The 19144-nt window shown below is 32.7% G+C and overlaps 2 protein-coding genes across 13 annotated transcripts in view; one reads left to right on the top strand and one right to left on the bottom strand.

Moving 5' to 3' along the window:
* The first annotated feature begins 798 nt into the window (after nucleotides 1–798).
* On the top strand, nucleotides 799–13241 carry LOC105831883 (THO complex subunit 2). Of its 10 annotated transcripts, XR_003625658.2 has the most exons (29): nucleotides 799–1037; nucleotides 1174–1217; nucleotides 2259–2350; nucleotides 2527–2643; nucleotides 2856–2971; nucleotides 3051–3181; nucleotides 3338–3717; nucleotides 3976–4154; nucleotides 4334–4926; nucleotides 5010–5244; nucleotides 5326–5443; nucleotides 5532–5694; nucleotides 5776–5957; nucleotides 6315–6599; nucleotides 6716–6828; nucleotides 6980–7175; nucleotides 7360–7488; nucleotides 7634–7762; nucleotides 8259–8516; nucleotides 8601–8749; nucleotides 10062–10212; nucleotides 10406–10514; nucleotides 10694–10734; nucleotides 10808–10921; nucleotides 11038–11098; nucleotides 11240–11301; nucleotides 12242–12314; nucleotides 12398–12462; nucleotides 13047–13241. XR_003625658.2 is itself a non-coding variant. In XM_036283131.1 (28 exons), the coding sequence occupies exons 1-27, from the start codon at nucleotides 973–975 to the stop codon at nucleotides 12293–12295; spliced, it is 4266 nt and encodes a 1421-aa protein (XP_036139024.1). In that variant the 5' UTR covers nucleotides 799–972; the 3' UTR covers nucleotides 12296–12314; nucleotides 12398–13183. The 10 variants fall into 10 exon arrangements, 9 of the variants coding, with proteins under 9 accessions (XP_036139024.1, XP_036139020.1, XP_012527788.1 ...); XM_036283131.1 differs by having other exon boundaries at nucleotides 12398–13183; XM_012672332.3 differs by lacking the exon at nucleotides 12242–12314 and having other exon boundaries at nucleotides 800–1037; nucleotides 10083–10212; nucleotides 13047–13183.
* LOC105831885 (plectin) overlaps nucleotides 13167–19144 on the bottom strand; it is a 29652-nt gene continuing 23674 nt past the window's right edge. Inside the window, exons 1-4 of one of the 3 annotated variants that reach the window (XM_012672335.3) lie at nucleotides 15694–15927; nucleotides 14779–15451; nucleotides 14074–14204; nucleotides 13167–13900 (exon numbers count right to left, since the gene is read on the bottom strand). In XM_012672335.3, coding sequence (XP_012527789.1) covers nucleotides 13420–13900; nucleotides 14074–14204; nucleotides 14779–15451; nucleotides 15694–15728 — 1320 coding nt within the window. In that variant the 5' untranslated portion in view covers nucleotides 15729–15927 and the 3' untranslated portion in view covers nucleotides 13167–13419. Of the gene's footprint in view, nucleotides 13901–14073; nucleotides 14205–14778; nucleotides 15452–15510; nucleotides 15662–15693; nucleotides 15928–19144 lie in introns of those variants that run through there. The other 2 variants (XM_028190242.2, XM_036283132.1) reach the window with 2 other exon arrangements.

Genomic DNA, 19144 nt, shown 5'->3' with positions numbered 1-19144 from the left:
TTAATTTAACCGTGAGTTGTGGAACCGGGCCTAAATCATTAGGCCGAAATCACATGGTGCGGAATAGAGCTGCGGAATAGAATGTGCGTCATAGAAGTAGCCAATCAAAGCTTTGCCGCATGAACGCATTCTAATGTGGGAAAGCTCTGATTGGCTGCTTTTATGACGCACGTTCTATTCCGCAGCTTTATTCCGCACCATGTGATTTCGGCCTTACATAACAATCTAATATAGGCTGCGTTCCGATATTCACTGCCAGTACTGAAAATCTATAGTTTACGTCATATATACTGTAGATTTTTAGTACTGACAGTAAATATCGGAACGCAGCCATAGAAAAAAAAATGCGTACGTTACAGAAAACAATATAAAAACCAATCGTGATACAATTTCCGGATGAACAAGCGATTAATTGGCTGCCGCTCGAATCATGCGTTATTTTTATTGCCATTGGATCGTGTAACGTCATTCTAGCAAATCATCTTCACCGACATGCTCCATACTCATTCCAACGCACTCTAATAGGTTGGCATCATCGGAATCAACGTATTGGAGTGCGTTGTGGCGAATAAGAGCATGTCGGTGCATATGACGCAAACAGACCTAATTATAAAATGACATATAGAAGCATTCGAATGATATTTCTGAACGCAGCTCTGACTTTTCCGCAGTTTTCGCGTTTACAAGCGACTTTCAATTGGTCGATTGATTGTCTTGCGTCCTGGCTGCGTCCGCATGACGCGAAGGAAACACGTTTTGTGTTGATGTTGGTAAGCGCCGTTCTTGATGGACTTCGGGGACGCGTTTCGCTGCTGCTCCGCTGCTAGCTTCGCATAGTGGTGACTCGAAGGGAAAAAATACGCACTCTCTAGCTCTGCTCCGTTAACCTGCGATGTCGAGTTGATTTTTAATCTCCGGTGCACGCTTGAAGCTCCATTTTTTTTCAAAACACCGGACCGGAGCATTATAAATATGGCCAGCAAAGTATGGCATTCAGAATTGTGGAAGTCATGGGATAAGCATGGGAAAAACGATTTGTAAGTGGTGTTGTTAAAAAGCGTCGCCTGGTCGACGCGATCGACACGGTGCATTGCTGGTCGCGAAAACACTTATCTACTCCCGTTAAGTTCGCTCTACCGAAGACTTAATTTGTCAATTCACGACTGTTTGCAGCCTCAAGCTAATCAAGCACAAGCTTAAGGAAGGCAACACACCAGGTAATAAGGCCACGCTCGAAACTCCAACACCCGCCAGTATCCGCACTCCATTACGCACGCTGTCTCCATGAACACAAGCACACCGCCTTTCCTCGAATTCCCGCTTCTTTATCACACACTAACAAAATGTTTGCTTTGGCGTAACACAATTTCACGTATTCCTTTCATTTCACGACATCAGTACGCGCGATTATCAATTTCTCATCAATTATTTATGAATTATACATACAGTGAGAGTAAAAAGTAGTTGTACAGAAGAAATTTTCTAAATTTTGTTTTTAGAAAGCAAATCTTAGCAATTTATTAATAATATTAAATATGTATATGCAATTGTTAATAAAATAATGTTTATTTTTTAAGGTTCTGAAAAATATTTTGTACAAATATTGTATACATTTACTGTATGCATAATTTATAATTGGAGTAAGTGAAAATATTTGTGACATTGATGTGATTTTTTGAAATTTGAATCTCTTTGAAAATTGTTTTCTTTTTAATTCACATATTATGTATCACATAAATAATATAGATGTATAACACTCTATGCACATTGGTTTTCGGCATCTATACGTGTGTTGGGTGATGAAACTTTTGAGTTAATTATCATTACTTTTACAAGACTGAAAAAAATTCTTTAATGATGCTTACATATACTCAACATCTCTAGAGAATATAGTTGTTTAGTAAAAAAAAAAAATATATATATATATATATAAGTGTTTATACATCACATTTAGTTTTAAAAGAAGAGAAATTTATAGGATAAAATTGCAGAATTATATGAACATAAATTATGCAAAAAGTTTAAATAAAAAGAACAGATATCACATACTCCAGTTATTCTATTTACTTCTCTTGCATGGTGTTTGCAAAGAAGATAGAAATTGATGAGATTTGCAAGTTTACTTTAAGCCTTTATTTTGCGATTATACTTTGTGCTGCTCTCTCATACATGCATATTTCTTGCACATTTATATTATTTAATTACATAATTGTTTTTAATGCATTATGTGCTGAAGAATTTTTATCTTTTTTTTATAGAATGGAAACGTGGAATATACGAATTAATATCAAATGGAATCCATGGAAACGTAAAAAAGGACAATGTAGTTCAGACATTAGGTGAACTCACGGTATGACCATGATTTATCATCTTAAGGGGATTCTAAAGCCAATTCAAAGATATATGTTATCTTCTAATGAACAAATGTCAACAGTTTTGTTTTTGGATCTCCTTTATATGAAATTCTACTAAAATTAAATGGAAATTGTAATACTATATATATATATATATATAATTTATTTGTAGAATTTTGATGTACCGTCTATACCATCTGCAATAGTAGACATATTTACTTTAATTGATGTAGAAGCGCATAATGAGGAAAGGAACAACTTCTACTATATTGTGAAAGAAACTGAAAAGGTATACATTTATTTTTATATATAAATCTAGATTACATTGCACTTTTAAAAATATTACGAAATTATTAAAAATAAGGAATATTAAAAAAGATATAAAAATTTATTTTATTATAAAAATTTATTATGAAGTAGTCAGAATTACTTTTTTAAAATTTAATTAAAATTGAGATTCAAATTTCAGTATGTTTTTAACTTCGTGTTTATTCCCCACAGTTTCTGACCGATAGAATATTGAAAGAACGTTTAGAAATTGATACCTTACAAGATGTAGGGACATTGAAAAACAAAAATTTTCAAACCAAGTTTATAAAAGTAAAGACAAAGTTATAGTGAGTATTTCTCTGCGTAATTTACATAAAGCTTATTTATGATGCAAATGAGTTTCTTATGACTCTCGCCTTCTTACAGTTATAAACAAAGGAAATTTAATTTATTTCGTGAAGAGAGCGAGGGTTACTCCAAGCTCATTGTAGAATTAAATCAAGAGTGTCCAGATAGTGAGGTGGCCTCGACATTGGAAATTGTTAAATCTCTTATCGGTACGAATATCAATGTTTTTACTGCGAGTATAAATATCGCTTTTTTCAGAGGATTTGTTGCGAGAACAATTTCGATAAAAACAGAAACAACAAACTTATGAATATCTAAACTGACGAAAAGAACGGAAGTACAAGAGATCGATATTGTCCTTACAGGTTATTTCAATCTTGACCCTAATAGAGTACTCGACATCTTATTAGAAACCTTTGAAAACCGACCGCAAGACGATGCTTTATTTATTCCCTTAATACGTTCATATATGAGCGATCAGCAGGTACTTTGCGAAGTGTTAGGATTCAAATATTGCTCTACGGTCAACGCCACGCCATTCTCTCTGCAAAAGGTCACCGCACTCATGCTGCAGCATGGTGTGATTAAACTCGACGATATATTGCCCTGGCTAGTGCCAGACGATAAAATTATAATATCAGATCATGAGCAGGTGATGAAGCATGCCAAGGAATACGTGCGGAAATTGAGCGTAATCTCGACAAAGGACAAGGAGGATATTGTAGAAGAAAAGGAGAATGCACAAGTAACGAGCAAAAAGAAATTTTACAAATTATTTCTGTCAAATCTGAATTTGGTTAATTGTTATTTTAATAAATAATAAATCCCGAATTAATAAAATCTTGATTTAAAACTTATAATTCACAAATCGATTTTGTAATTAAAGTTTTGAAATTATATGCAAATTCTTGAAAAAAATTGCTGCTTTGAAATACAGGAAGATATTGGTCTTTTTTAGTAGTTATATGTATAATTGTTTATATTAGTTTCTCCATTTTTTAAGGACAAGTATGCAAGCAATCAAAAATTTGGATTGTGTGAAGCGCTTCTGGAAATTGGAGCTTGGGAAGTAGCGCAGAATTTATTCAATCGTTTGCCAGATTATTGTTTTACGGATCAACGTCCCATAGCTCTGGCGTTGTGCAAAATGATTCAAGCTCTTGTCGAACCCGTATATCGAAAGTAAGTTGTTAATGCATTTATGTATGTTGTTTATTTTAGAGAAGGTAAGTCATAGAATTACATCTGTATTAAATAAAACATCTATTATTAAACGAAAACTATGTGACGCAAATTACTCATGCGATAATCACTGTATTCTAACTACTCGCTCGCGAGTTTTCAAAATCACTTTATTTCAGACATTGTATTGTTTCTCCAAAATTACCGGGTCGTAAAGTACCTCCGTTGAAGAGTTCCCTCGCGCCGCCATCGTTGCATGATCTGCAAGACATTCATGATTACTTATTGCCGATGTTGATCGTGCTCGGGCCGAATCTGCATCAGGATCCCATTCTGATGTATAAGGTGATGAGACTGTGTCATGCCGCTATTAAGCAATCTCCACTTGACGCGAGCAAGCAGCCGCTAAATAAGAATTGTACCCTTTACTATGATGTGCTGACGATACTCGACGTCGCGCTTCTGCCCTCTCTGTCTTTTATGGACTGCAACTGTTGCGTCGCCGAGGAGCTGTGGAACATCCTCAAGTACTATCCCTATCAGAATCGTTATTGTCTGTATGCACGCTGGAAGAACGACACACCGTTGCAGCACGCTGCGCTGCTGCGTAAACGTGCCGATGCTCAAAAGAAGATCAAGTCAATCATGAAGCGTGTGAGCAAGGAAACGATCAAGCCGGTTGGCCGATCATTAGGCAAGCTTACGCATTCCTCGCCAGGTGTACTATTTGATTATGTTCTCATACAGATCCAATTATATGACAATTTAATAGGTACGTATCAAATGAGTGTCTTCCATGCATTTTTGATGTTGTAATCACCTTTGGAAAAAAAACGTTTATCATATTGGATGCAGGACCTGTAGTGGACTCCTTAAAGTATTTGACAAATATCTCATACGATGTGTTGGGATATTGTCTGGTAGAGGCGTTAGCGGGTGCTGACAGGGATAGATTTAAACACGATGGCACCAGTATATCCTTGTGGTTGCAATCTCTTGCTTCATTTTGCGGAGCAATATTTAAGAAGTATAACATCGAATTAACAGGGTTGTTACAGTATGTAGCGAATCAACTTAAAGCTCAAAAGAGGTATGCTTTTACATAGATAAAAATTAGATTTATCGCAGTAAGTTTGTTTATTGCTGCTTTAATATGTCGCTCTGCTTCTAGCTTAGATCTATTAATATTAAAAGAAATAGTACAAAAAATGGCTGGTATCGAAGCAGCCGAAGAAATGACGTCTGATCAATTGGACGCTATGGCAGGTGGAGATCTATTAAAAAATGAGGTAAAAACTGCAATGTTGCACATTAATATATAATGTTATAATGTAATTCTGACGCAAACAAATTAACATAAAAACTGTTCCTCCCAAGGCCGGTTACTTCAGTCAAGTCCGCAATACAAAAAAATCTTCGCAACGTTTAAAAGAAGCTCTTGCCGAACAAGATCTTGCGGTCGCACTGTGCTTGTTGATGGCACAACAGAAACATTGTGTCGTTTATAGGGAGACAGATAAATCTCACTTAAAACTCGTTGGTAAATAAAATTATATACAGAGTCTAAAATAAAAATTTTTCACAGACATTACTTTTGATAATTTGACTTTCCGTACAATAGGCAAGTTATATGATCAATGCCAGGACACACTGGTACAATTCGGAACTTTCCTGGGCTCAACTATGACGGTAGATGAGTATGTGGAGCGACTACCCTCGATTCATTCTATGCTCCAGGACAATCACATTCATGCGGATGTCGCGTTTTTCCTGGCACGGCCAATGTTCGCACATGCCATAAATGTAAGCGTGACGTTCATTCATGTTTGCATTTTCTAAATGATAATATTATTTAAAGCATGGTGTTAAATTTTTTTTTAACTGAGGATTGTAAATTTTGTGAGGCGTGTAATGTTTACGTCAGTAGTACGCATATATGTATACTTATATATGATTTTTTTTTTCGATGATAAGTTACAGAGAAATTTACATTCGCGTCGCAGATTGACTATCACTAATTGAAAAAATTACTCATAAATATAAACAATTTATCGTTTATTTAAATAATATTGAAATCTTGCTTACAATCTGTTATTAAACGATTAGTATGAATTTTATCTTTTTCCATGAAACGTCTTAAATTAACATTTTCTTGTAAAGATAAAATATGATGCTCTTCGTAAAGCTGATCCAAATTACAAGAAAATGTCCACGGCTACGAAGCAATTAAAGTACGCGGAAGCCGCGCAAACTGTTATGGCACCTGTTGCTCAATCTGTCAGGCCGTTGCATCCTCTAAAGGTTTGGGAGGACATTTCGCCGCAATTCTTAGTCACATTTTGGTCTCTATCAATGTATGATTTATACGTGCCAGTGGAAAGTTATCAAAGAGAAGTTAACAAGATGAAGCAATTGGCAACACAAACCGCCGATTCCAAAGATATGGTATTTGAATATTACACATTTATTATTATCTACAGTACTATATGGCTGATAATTTCTTTCAATGTGAAAATATGCTTTTACCTAATTTTTAAACTGGAAGTAACGTTTTTTTTTAGAATGTAAGTAAAGGAAAGAAGGAACAAGAAAAATATACCACTCTTATTGAGAAACTGCAGGACGAAAAGAAGAAACAAGAGGAACATGTTGAAAAAGTTTTTGCGTACCTGAGGTAAAATGTGTTATAATATATAAATATCGTAATGTATCTGTTGTCTCTTGTACTGTGTTGCATAAAGTAATACAAATGTGTATATATACACACACTTTAATAACAATAATTGTACATAGCGTGTACAATACAAAGTGTAACTAATTTGTAGACAAGAAAAGGACACATGGTTCTTGTCACGAAGCGCTAAATCTGCGAAGAATGAGACGATAACGCAATTTCTACAGTTGTGCCTATTTCCACGGTGTACATTTACAACTGTAGACGCCATGTACTGTGCGAAATTTGTACATACCATCCACTCTCTGAAGACTGCAAATTTTTCAACTCTGCTTTGCTACGATCGTGTAAGGCAGTCTTGCCTAATAGTCATTTATATATGTTATTATTGACATTAAAATGACAAATTATTATATTACATTTGTTTATTACGACATGTATTTGTACAAATTTATGTATACGATTAATTAAATTTATAGTTTATGCTTTATTCCAACCATTCTTATAATAAAATTGTTTGCTCTTTTTCAGCTTTTCTGTGATATCACATATTCAGTCACTTCGTGCACAGAAAACGAAGCAAATCGATATGGCAGATTTTTATGCGCTATGCTGGAAACTGTGATGAGATGGCATTCTGAAAAAGCCATATTTGATAAGGCAAGTTATAAATTAACATTTCTTAAAGTTTTTAGAGAAGCATAATTTTAGAAAAGATGTATACTTTTATAAATATTGATTTTAATTATTTTTTGTACTTTTATTTAATAATTTGAATATATATTAACAAACATTTTGTATATAGGAATGCAGTAATTATCCTGGTTTTGTGACCAAGTTCCGCGTGAGCAATCAATTTTCTGAAGCAAATGATATGGTTGGCTTTGAAAATTACAGACATGTGTGTCACAAGTGGCATTATAAGATCACAAAGGTATTTGTGCGATATGAACATCACAATTTTATATACATATTTGAATATGAAAATGTTATCTGTACTAACTGACTAATATCTTACTAATAAGACTAATCTGACAAATCAAACTAATATCTGAGAATGAAGATTCTTATAATTAATCCTTTGTGGTCACTTGGGATTCAGAGTCTAAATAAAGTTTGACACTCTGTATCTGAATCATTATTTGAAAATTAAACAAATTTTTTTCTCATGTTAAAATCAAATTTTTACATTCGCTATTACATTTTAGATATTTTAGAACAATATTTCAACTTTATTCAGTATTTTTTTTGTCAAAATAATGAAAACTCAGTATGTTAAATAAGAACATAGGCTGGGTTCCTGGTGTGATTAGCATGGAACTTTTTAGTGGTGTGACCACGAAGGATTAAACAAATATTTATTAATTATATATTAAATAAAAAATTAATATTTATTAATATTTATTTATTACTAATATTTTCTTTGACAGGCAATTGTAGTATGTCTAGATTCTAAGGACTATGTGCAAATAAGGAATTCTTTGATAATATTGATCAAGATATTACCACACTTTCCCGTCTTGGCGAAACTCTCTCAGATCCTCGAACGAAAGGTGGAAAAAGTAAGAGAGGAAGAGCGTGGTCAGCGCCAAGATTTGCATGTCCTAGCAACATCGTACAGCGGACAATTAAAAGCTAAAACTCCTAATATGATACGTGAATCAGATTTTCACCATGTGGGCGATAAGGTGATAAACAACACTCATAAAGAAAAAGCATTGAATTTTAAAAACGTTTGAAAAAGTTTACTTTATTACATTTATTCGCATCAGGCTAAAACTCAAGACGCAACAAATAGTGAAACGAGCGAAAAAGTTAACAATGGAGTAGCGGTGAAAGAAAATAATAATGGAGATGCTCGGCCAGAAAAGGAAAATAAAGAACAAAGAGAAAAACGAAGTTCCTCCAATCAAATGCATCAGTAAGTAATACATTTAAAACATATGTATAATTATAGCATCATATTGGAATTATTAAATATCTTTTATATAGAAAGCTACACACAAATTTAAGGCGATGCTGGACTGCCTCTCAAACTTGATCGAGGTCGATAGTAGAGTCATTCGTGCACATCATTAATGAGATTTCGTATATATTTTTTTTATAGATTTGGAAATTCTTTTCCAGAATTAAAGTACACATATTAATATCCATCTGTGGACTTTATATCGAGGACAAAAAATATTTTTTTTATTGCTCTACTTATCGACTTTTTACGTGTATATAACTTAAATTTTTGTTTTACAATTTCGTCTCAATTAGGCACTAAAATCTAATTTTCGAAACTCGACATTGTTTGTTCTCGTCGTTTACTAGTCTGTGAATACGAATTTCGTAGGTACAAACTGTAGATCTTTTATATTAAGCAAACATTGTTATGATGTGACAGGAAATTAACAATTTTTTCTCGTTTTTGGAGGAAACTCCACTCCACAGACTGGTAGCAATGCGTATTCTTTTATTCTGGAGAAAGATTTCCAAATCTATAAAAGAAATAAAAAGATATTGTTAAACAAAAATTATCTTTTTGTCAGTAAAACAGACAACTCCAGCATCTCCTTAATGCCTGAGATAATTTTTTTTTCAAAATTGCTGGATATTATGAGAAAATAAATATTAAATAGTCATAAGTGAAAATCTTATATTAAGTAAATAAAAACTTATGAGAGCCAATATCGCGCAGGTATCGATACGCAAGTATATATTATGACAATTAAACATTCATATAATTAACGCATACATTTTAATCCTTATTTTGAGTCTTTCTCAGTGCAAATATTACAAATTTTAGGAAAAATTTATATTCATATTAATGCTAATGACAAGCTCCAAATTTTTGTTTTAAGATGTCAGTTAAAGTCCAAAGTTGTTATGTTATGTTAATGAAATAAAAAGACACTTGTAAAAGTGAATAAAGGAGAAAAATGGTTGTTAAATTTTTTCATTGGTGAGTTTTGTGTTGAAATAAGCTTTTAACTAATAAAATAAACAGGAAAGTGATTTGACAGCATATAATTAGTATGTAGATATAAACCATGATGTATTTGCTGAAATTTATAATATTTGTATTGAACAAGAAACTAAACCCATGACTCGAAATATTAATTTTATGTACTTTTGCACTTAATTAAATTTACACATCAATATCTGCATTGACTTTAATAAGTTTTACTTAGATTTTATCATTTCTCAGAGCTTTTATTTATAATTATTTTATTATGAAAATCTTATAGCGATATCAATTCTTTGAATAGTGAAAATTCTGAGAAGTTCAGAAAGAAAGAAGAGAGTAAGGACATTTTGGAGGCTAAAGAAAAATATATTAAAAAAGAAGAAGTGAAAGACGATGAGGGATTAGAAAAGAAGGATCGCAAATATTATAAAGTAATTATATTAAAATTTTCTATCTTACATAGAATGTGTGTGTGTGTGTGTGTGTGTGTGTGTGTGTGTGTGTGTGTGTGTGTGTGTGTGTGTGTGTGTGTGTGTGTGATTATATAACTCATAATTGATATCTGAATTTTTCCAATTTTAGTATAATTAATTATACATGAAAATGTAAATTTTATATTTTTAGGAAGAACAGCACTATTACAGTAGTAGTGTAGACAATTTAGATCGAGATCTTTCCAGTGTATCAAATAGTAGTGCTAGTTCAGGTCCTTTACAAGAGGGTCCTGAAAGAGGTTTGTATTACAATTTAATAATCAAATATTAAATATATATTAGATTAATTTTATGCATTAAATATTTTTTAAAACAAATATTGAAAACAAATGTTGAAAAACAAATATGTATAATACAATTATAAATGTTTTTTAAAATATTTTTTATTGCTGTTGTTTTAATATAAATTTTTACTTAGTTTTAGATGTAAAAAGAAGAAAAGTAGAGAGTGTCCCAAAGGTGAATATATTCTACGTTATATATTTTAATTTTTTCCCACATTTTCTTTTTGTATAAATATTTTTGTACTTAGCAGGAAGGAAGACGCGCGGAAGCTGTTCTTGACAAGAAAGAACGTTCCAGTAAAGGGAAAACACGTGACGAACAGAAAGAGCTGCGAAGAGAAAAGAAACAGGGGCGAAAAAGGGTGATTACGTTTCTATTATTTAATTAGATATAGTGATATATATAAAACGATCGTATGCGTATTTAGAACATATAATACATATATTAAATTATTTATTGAATAATCAACTCACGTAGGATCGAGCAGAGGAATCCATACCAACTACTGAACAGAAACGAAGAAAGGATGACGAAAGAGGTTTGTGATCATATTTTTACCATTATTACAATATAGTTTAATATCAACGAATATTTATAATACACAAATTACAATTTGGTTATGTAGATTATTTATTATATATTATAAATATTGGTTAATATAAGAATATATTTGTTATAGCCAAAGGCACTCATCAGAACGGTGACATTCCTGAACATAGAGAAAAGCATCATTACAGTAAGGTTAGTAAAATTAATTAGTATTTTTTTAAATATCGTACATATATAAACAATTAGGAAGTAATTGACTATTTTCTCTTAAGTTTTGTAAGCTTGGATTTGTTTTGATAATTTTCTTTTATATTTTTTTTTATTATTTTTGCCTTTTCTTTGCTTTTTCATAATTATTGCTTTAACATTCACATATTTACTAATATTTTCGGATATAAAGCACATAGAGAAATTTTTAATTATATAAAATATGTAGCATTATCGAATCGATAATGACATACAAAAATGTTAGACAAAGAATTGTAATACATTTTTAAAAGTTATTCTTCAAATAAGAAAATGTATATAAGAGAAATGTATATTTATAGCTCTACCTATGAAATATCCCAGATAGCACAAAATATTTATAAAATATTTATAAGAAGGAAAAATATTTACGATAAATATTTTGTACATATTTTTATGTCTGAGTTTGTCAGGTATAAAAAAAATTATGATAAACATTTATGAAAATATTTAAAATAAATATTTATACCATTATTATTAAAGAATATAAAAAATATTTCAAGTTCATATACCATAAATATTTTTTAGTACATTTAAAAAATATATTCTATATATTGTTGATAATAATTTTTGTAATTGTAATTTTTGTAATTATTTTCATAAATCATTTCTAAATGATTTATGAAAATAATTATATAATCTTTAAAAAATATTTTTTGAAAATAAATTTGTAAAATATTTATAAATATTTATGATAATATTTTGTGCTATCTGGGGGATATGTATTTCCGATGTTTTGTGTATATTCTGATATCTATATCATCGTAATTTTCTAAAAATAGTATAGAGACAAACCTACAATTTTTTCGTAATTTCTAATTAACTAGTTTGTTTTTGAATAAAAAATCGAATTATTTTCTTAACTTAATTTTCTATTACTCTCTAGTTGATAAAGATGTCTACTTCGAGTACATTAAAGGGACGAAATGGGCGACAATAGCAAACAAGAAAATATTGATGTCAGTAACCTTTCCCTTCCCCTTCCATATCAGTCACAAGAAATCATGGCATTCGGGAGACTTATTCAAGAATGTATTTTCAGGAAAAATCTCCATATGCAAAGGATCGTCCTCATGAACGTGAAGGACGCGAAAGCCGTGATAAACAATATCCTTTTCTTATGCTTAATAGATTTTGCTGAATGTCATTTTTGTTTTTTAAAATATTATTTTGCCTTTTCTACAATAATTTTATATTATATTTTTTACAATGTTACCATTTTTTATACATGCTTCTAATATGTTAAACTTTGTAGCTAATTAAGTGTTAAAATAGCTTATGTACCATGTACATAGAATAATAAATCGTACAATTATTGAGTTAGGTAATAATTTTTGTGACATTTTTTCACTTTAATTAAGAAATCTAATAATTTTTTATAAGCAAACGTGAAATTTTTATTTGTTATAAATTTTATGTTTATTAAGTGTATTTTCGTCGAAGTGAACATATGGCAATAATTTAACACTTAATTACATTATTTGAGTGTAATTATTCGAGTATTTACCCCGTTTATGAAATTTGTAATACATGTTTCGAAATTTCTAATATAAAATATATTGTCTTTTTTATAACTATAATTTTTATTGTTCTTTTATTTTAAAGAACATCCTTAATTGCTCAATAACTGTATGATTTATCCTATGCATGAAAAAATACAAGTGCTCGTATAATCCTTAATTCAAGTGCACTAGAAGGAGTTCAGATCCAAAACGAAGATGATGTACAACGGAAAGGAGCTCGACTTAACATTTTCTATGCTATGTTTGATGTTGCATGTAATGAACGTAGAATTCAAAATAAAGCAAAAAATAGTCAGTAATTTGTATATTATATGTTTTAACATCCAATTTTATAAAATAAATTATCTAAATGTCCGATATATACATATACTTTTTGATACTTTTGATGTCTCAATTCAGTCTTTTCTTCTGAGATTGAAGAAATAATCACAATTTTCGCAAGTGATACTGCGTGAAGTGTAATTTGCAAGGTTGATAATTGTGCGTGCAATAACGATAATAAATACATTAATAAACAATATTCTGAAATGTGTGTTATTCGCTACGAGGTGCTAACGAAACTACAGAAATATTGATCGGCTTTGGAACTTTCCTCCTCCAGACGCTTTAATCGCATCTTTGCGTCCTGAAGAATGTCCTCCGTGGAACTGCTCTCGCTGACGAGCGCGTTTGCGCTGACGATTCGAGCCACGGAAATCGGCGTCTCAATCGGTTGCAACAAACGCACTTCTTCCAATTGACGTGACAACTGAGCGCTACGCTGTGTGATTTGATCTATTTTCGACCTTTGCTCTTCCACAAGATTTGTCAGCTCCTGCTTCTCTCTCTGTAGAATTCTGCATTCATCTATTATCGTGCGGCTCTCGACATCGGTTTGTACGTGAATGTCCCTGAGATTATTCTGATTCTGGCACTGGTTGGATGTACCCTGCGACATTTCCTTCTGCATTTTAACGAGCTCTCGCTGCAGTTTCTTCATGCCACCCTCAAACTTCCTATAACTGTCTCGTTCTCTCTGCAATCTATAAAAATTTATTTTGATAAATTATTTTGATTCAAGATAGATGTAAGTAAAATAAAAAACTAGAAAAGTAGAAGACATTACAAAGATATTAATTATTGTTATTATTTTTAATCTCCTTTAGTATTTCTGGTATTAAAAAAAATGACTTGTCCTCTTGCTTTCATTAAGTACCTGTTAGCTTCTTGTGTTAAGAAATTTTGCTTCATAGACAGCTCCATTTCCTTTTGTAAGATACATTGTGTATTGTTGTCTTTCTTTTCTTGCAGTTGCTTTTCTTTCAGGGTCAAAGATTGCATCAAATTCTAGATATATAAACGAAAAGAATATAAGAAATATAAAAAAAGACACAAGATATTTAGATAATTTCCTATTAAAATAATGTAACTTTTCTTAAAGCAAAAATGTAAAAAATGAAAGTTTTTACTTAGAATTAATAGAGAAAATTTTCACTTTTTACGTTTTTACTCCAAGAAAAAAGTTATATGATCATTTGGGACTTAATCTTTCCTAAGTGAAAATTATATGTAATATTTAACCCAGGAGTAATCTTTATTTAGATGGTATTAATCTTTTACTCAGATGAGATAACAAACTTCTATACTATCTTTTTTGGGTCTATTATAAGTAGCAATAAATTGTTAAAATTATTAAGCAACATATTAAAAAATATATTTACAAAAATTGTAATAATAAATTATTTGTTCCACCTGTGTAATGATGTTAAAAATTATCTAAATAACATCAGCTTAATAATGAAAAATAATTTTTTTGTCTACTATAAAATTGATTATCTTGATAAAGGAATGATGTGAGAATTGTGTACGAAATAGCTTGCATTAAATATGATAGTGTGATAGAATTACCCTATCATTATACCTGAGCCTCTTCCATTTTTGCATTTAATGAACCAAGCTGATGCTTTATAACTGTCGCCTGCTGTCTCAATTTGTTCTCTTTCGTCCTTAATTCGTCGTCATACAATTGTTTCTGTTGCACAATTCTTTTCCTCATCACACGCATTTTTGTCGCATATGCAAGTTGTGTTTCCAAAGCCAGATCAACTTGGGTTTCCCTGTCAATCATGGATCTTCCAGTTGACGACGGCCGAGTGTTGACGACGAGCGAAGCTATTGAACTCAGAATGGATAGCAACAGAGGTGCCTCGCTGTTCATATAATTTGATATAATGTGTTGGCCCTCAGGCCCATTGGGATTGATGCCCAGAGTTTCCAGTGTATGCAGTATGTAATCGCTTTGCAACTTTTTGCACCCACCACCTCTGTTGTCATTGTCGTCGGCAGAGGAGCACTGTTGCGGTACGCTGTTGCAAAAGTTTACTAAAAGCGGAACCTCGCTGGCAAATATCGACAGGGTGAAGGAGTAATTGTGACTGAACAGATACTCGGCTATTAGCATATCGTAAACGTACTGTTTCGCCGACCTCGCCTCTCTACTCTTGCACAGCCGCAGATCCCTATGCTTCAGAGCGTTCACCAGGTTCTGCCGCAGGTGCGTCCTGATGTTAGATACGATCCCACACTTCTCGAACCTGTGAAGACACAGTGGTTACCTCATCGATGCGACAATAGAAATGAAAAAATTATTTACATTGCTTTATTCTGATTTATAAATGATAACTGCAAGCAGTTAATTCACAGGAAATCTTGTTGAGTTCCATGACGTTTAATGTAAACAATATTTGAAAACTATTGGAAATAACCTCGACAACAATTTTTCATTCCACCACAAAATCGAATGCAATATTGTACAGATTGGTTTTTTAATACTTACCATGTGTACACGGTGGAATAATAATCATTATCCATGTTGAATTAAAAGGTATGTGACGTGTTGTGACAGTTAAGTGACAACGAACATAAGCGCACAAGACGCTCAAAATTATTAATGTAATACCCGCCACTTTAACTCCGTGGATAAAGAAATATTTAAATTCAATCTATTTTCACCATTTTTAATTCATTGACATTACCAATAGTCGGTTTTTACTCAATTGATAATTGAAGTAAAAAAATGTCCTGATTAACAGTCGATCAACTAGGAATTATTATTAGTTTTGATAAAATATAAATAAAATTTATGCAATATTTATATTATAAAATAAACATAATAAATAAATATTAAATTTTAATTGTAAAACTTAGGAACAAAAAAATAATTACAAAATCACGAATATATTATTAATTATAAGTTATATATAAATAAATCGTAAATTAAAAATTAAGACGCGTACGTACGTGTGACATGCAATAATTTAAATAAGTTTGTTTAATATCGTCTGAGATTTATTACTGTCTATTATATTGCAAAATTTGTTACCTTACATCGCAAAATAACGATGCAGTTGCGATGACAAAATCTTTTGGGAACTTTGTGATACCATATCGTATCGATGTCTTTACCTTTTGAAAACGTACGTCTACGATTTCCCGTATCATATTTCCGCATGTCGACAGTCGACATTATATTATATATCGCATTACGCACGATAAAGCACTGATATTTGTTTACGTCCCCTCTTGTTTCTCGATATCGCAATGCAAAACGTCGAATTATACCTATTTTGTCTCGATGTAAGGGTTTAAAGAAAACGATGAAGAGAATAGGAAGAAGGGAGAGAATGAGGGAGAGAACGATCTAGAGAACGGGTAAAATAGATTCATTAGCACGACGTTACTGCAGCTGCGGCCGAGGCGAAACCTCCGGTCCTGTATTCTCAGCTTAGTGGTTTCCGACGAGTAATTATTGCCTGAAACCAATGTTGCCCGAAAACCCTCTCTCCACCCCCTTTCTCCTCTCCCTCCCCCTCACTCTTTCTCGTTCTCGTTCTCTCACTCTCCGAAGGGGCGATGAAGATCCGCTGCTGAAAGGCCGCCGGGGAATAAAGCGGCAACAAAGAACGTCAATTTTCCCCCGTTCCTCGGCGAGCGATGAGCCGATTAACCCTTCGCTTCGCATATCGATTGCAAATTTAGGCCGGTAGCTTGGTAAATAATATTCAAGCCAAATATTTTCTTTATTACGACAAAATATTATTATTAATTAAAATTGTTGGCTCGGATACATCGTGAGAATTAGGAGAATATAAAATGAACCGAGAGAGATTTGCTTAATTAATTTTATTTTTTAATAACTATTTATGAAGATGTTAAAATAATTTAAATAAGAGAGAGAGAGAAAGAAAGAGAGAGAGAAAGTTTTTATTTTTGTCACTCACAAAAATAAAATATAGAATATTTTTTATTTTGTTTGTTTATAAATATTTTATATTTCTCATGTAGAATATTTATAAATAAACAAAAAAAGTTTTTAACTTAGACATTCAGCCTTGTAACATATTATCTAATATAATAAAGCCTGAATATTAAAAATAAATTAAAAATAACAAAGAAATTAAACATTACTTCTTAATCAGTTTCAAAAGAATTATTAATTACAAGAAGAAATTTCTTATAATTTACTCTACTCTTAAGCAAACACACACAATTATTTTTATTTCATTTTTAATTAATTTTTTAACCTTTGAACATTTCTAATAAAAATACTTATCTAACAAAAAACGATATACATAATTTTTTATAGTTAGAAATTTGTATAATATAATATTATGATATGTACACATAATAAACCGTAAAATAATGTATACTTTAACTTTGTAGCAAATTTTTATAAAAAATTTTTATAAATTTATACATCCACATCGTCACAAGTTTTTATCGTATTAAGTAGTTGCGTTGCTATTGATTCTAATTCTTCAGTCTCTCTCTCTCTCTTTTCACATACTTTCTATAACATATTTTTTACATAACATTTTTTAGCATATACTCTAGGCATAAAGTATTTTTTAAGTAATAAATTTAAGATTGGGCCTTATTTAGCGCTGGTCCTTTTTCTACTCAGGTACCTTACTCCTGAAAATAAACATTTTTATATTGCTTATTGAAGGATCGCTTTTACATGCGATTTTAAGAGCATTTAACCCTTCGGCGTTTTATCTGAAGCTCCTTTTTTAAACTTTTCTATCGTGTTTTCTCGTCGTATTTGTCACGTTATCTGCATTGCGAGTAAACGAATTCAAAGATAATTCCACTTTGCAATACAAGTCATACACGTAACTAATTATGCTACGCGAGTGAACGCGTCTAACTAAGAGTTAACAACGCCAGACAAGCCGGGGACAGAAGGTTGCGGGAGGAAGGCCACCCCTCTTCTCACCCCCCGACGCGCGCGAGGGCCCACGGTGCTTTGGTCGACGGTCAACCTATAGACCTACCGCGCAGCGTGTGCCGGGAACGATTCGCGCGCGTTGCGGCTAGCTGATTAATTAGAACCTCTACCTCTACACCCCCCTACCCCTCGTTCCACCAACGTCAAGGGAACTCGATGTAATTACGGGCATTGGGCGCGCGCGGCGTAGCTCCGCGGTCGCGGAAAGGGAGGGTGGCGGGTGGCAGAGGAGGGGAGGGGGTAGATTGGGATAGGAGGAGAGATACGAAATGACTACGCGGGTTGGCCGCTGCCGCGGGGGTGGCACCGAAAAGCACAGTGGTTTACGTAGCGCAGTTACCGGTGTGGACGGACGGACGGCTAGATGGAGTGGTTGGGATGGAACGGTTAGGATGGTTAGGTCGGGAAAATCCAGCGGCGGCGAGGCCGGAGAAGGCGGTGGAGTTCGACAAACTGGATTCATTACGCCGTAGAAGAAGGCGGCGGGAGGGGCGGAAAGAAGTGTGGAAAGAGTCGGTTGTGGGACGGGAGGCGGGAGGGGATGGTAGCGCGCGTCACAGCGTACCGCCACCAGCCGCGGATCTAAAGGGGTGAACTCTTCCGCGCCGATTTTCGAACCGCTATCCTTTCGTCAATTCGTTAATCCTCTCTCCTTAAACTTCGCGTTCTTTTTTCCTTCGTTATTTGCCGGAAAACGAAATGTCTTCATTCCAGAGGGATGAATCGAATCTCTTGCGTTTTCCGTAAGATACAAGATATATACGAGATATCTGTGGTGTTAAGGCTTACTTTCTCTTTCCTCTTTCTTTAATTTTTTTTATTTTTAATAGCACAATATATTTTTATAAACGCATAATTTATTACATTGAAAGTAACGTGAGAAGTAAAATATATTTTTTTAAGTAGTTACGAGTTTTATTGCGAGAAGTAGAGACTGATATATGAAAAACTTTATCTCTTGGTAATAACACGCGCTCTATATTTCGCGATTATATTG

This window comes from Monomorium pharaonis, chromosome 2, assembly GCF_013373865.1.
Source record: "Monomorium pharaonis isolate MP-MQ-018 chromosome 2, ASM1337386v2, whole genome shotgun sequence".
NCBI lineage: Eukaryota > Metazoa > Arthropoda > Insecta > Hymenoptera > Formicidae > Monomorium > Monomorium pharaonis.
The sequence above is the reverse complement of the archived record's forward strand: the minus strand, read 5'-3'. Positions and strand labels throughout refer to the sequence as shown.

Bases quoted from the DNA above. Each gene is read 5' to 3' on its own strand.
- LOC105831883 (XM_036283127.1), top strand. From the start codon at position 973: ATGGCCAGCAAAGTATGGCATTCAGAATTGTGGAAGTCATGGGATAAG. The intron at 2,351-2,526 runs GTATGACCATGA...ATTTATTTGTAG, and splicing joins AGACATTAGGTGAACTCACG to AATTTTGATGTACCGTCTAT. The intron at 2,972-3,050 runs GTGAGTATTTCT...GCCTTCTTACAG, and splicing joins AAAGTAAAGACAAAGTTATA to TTATAAACAAAGGAAATTTA.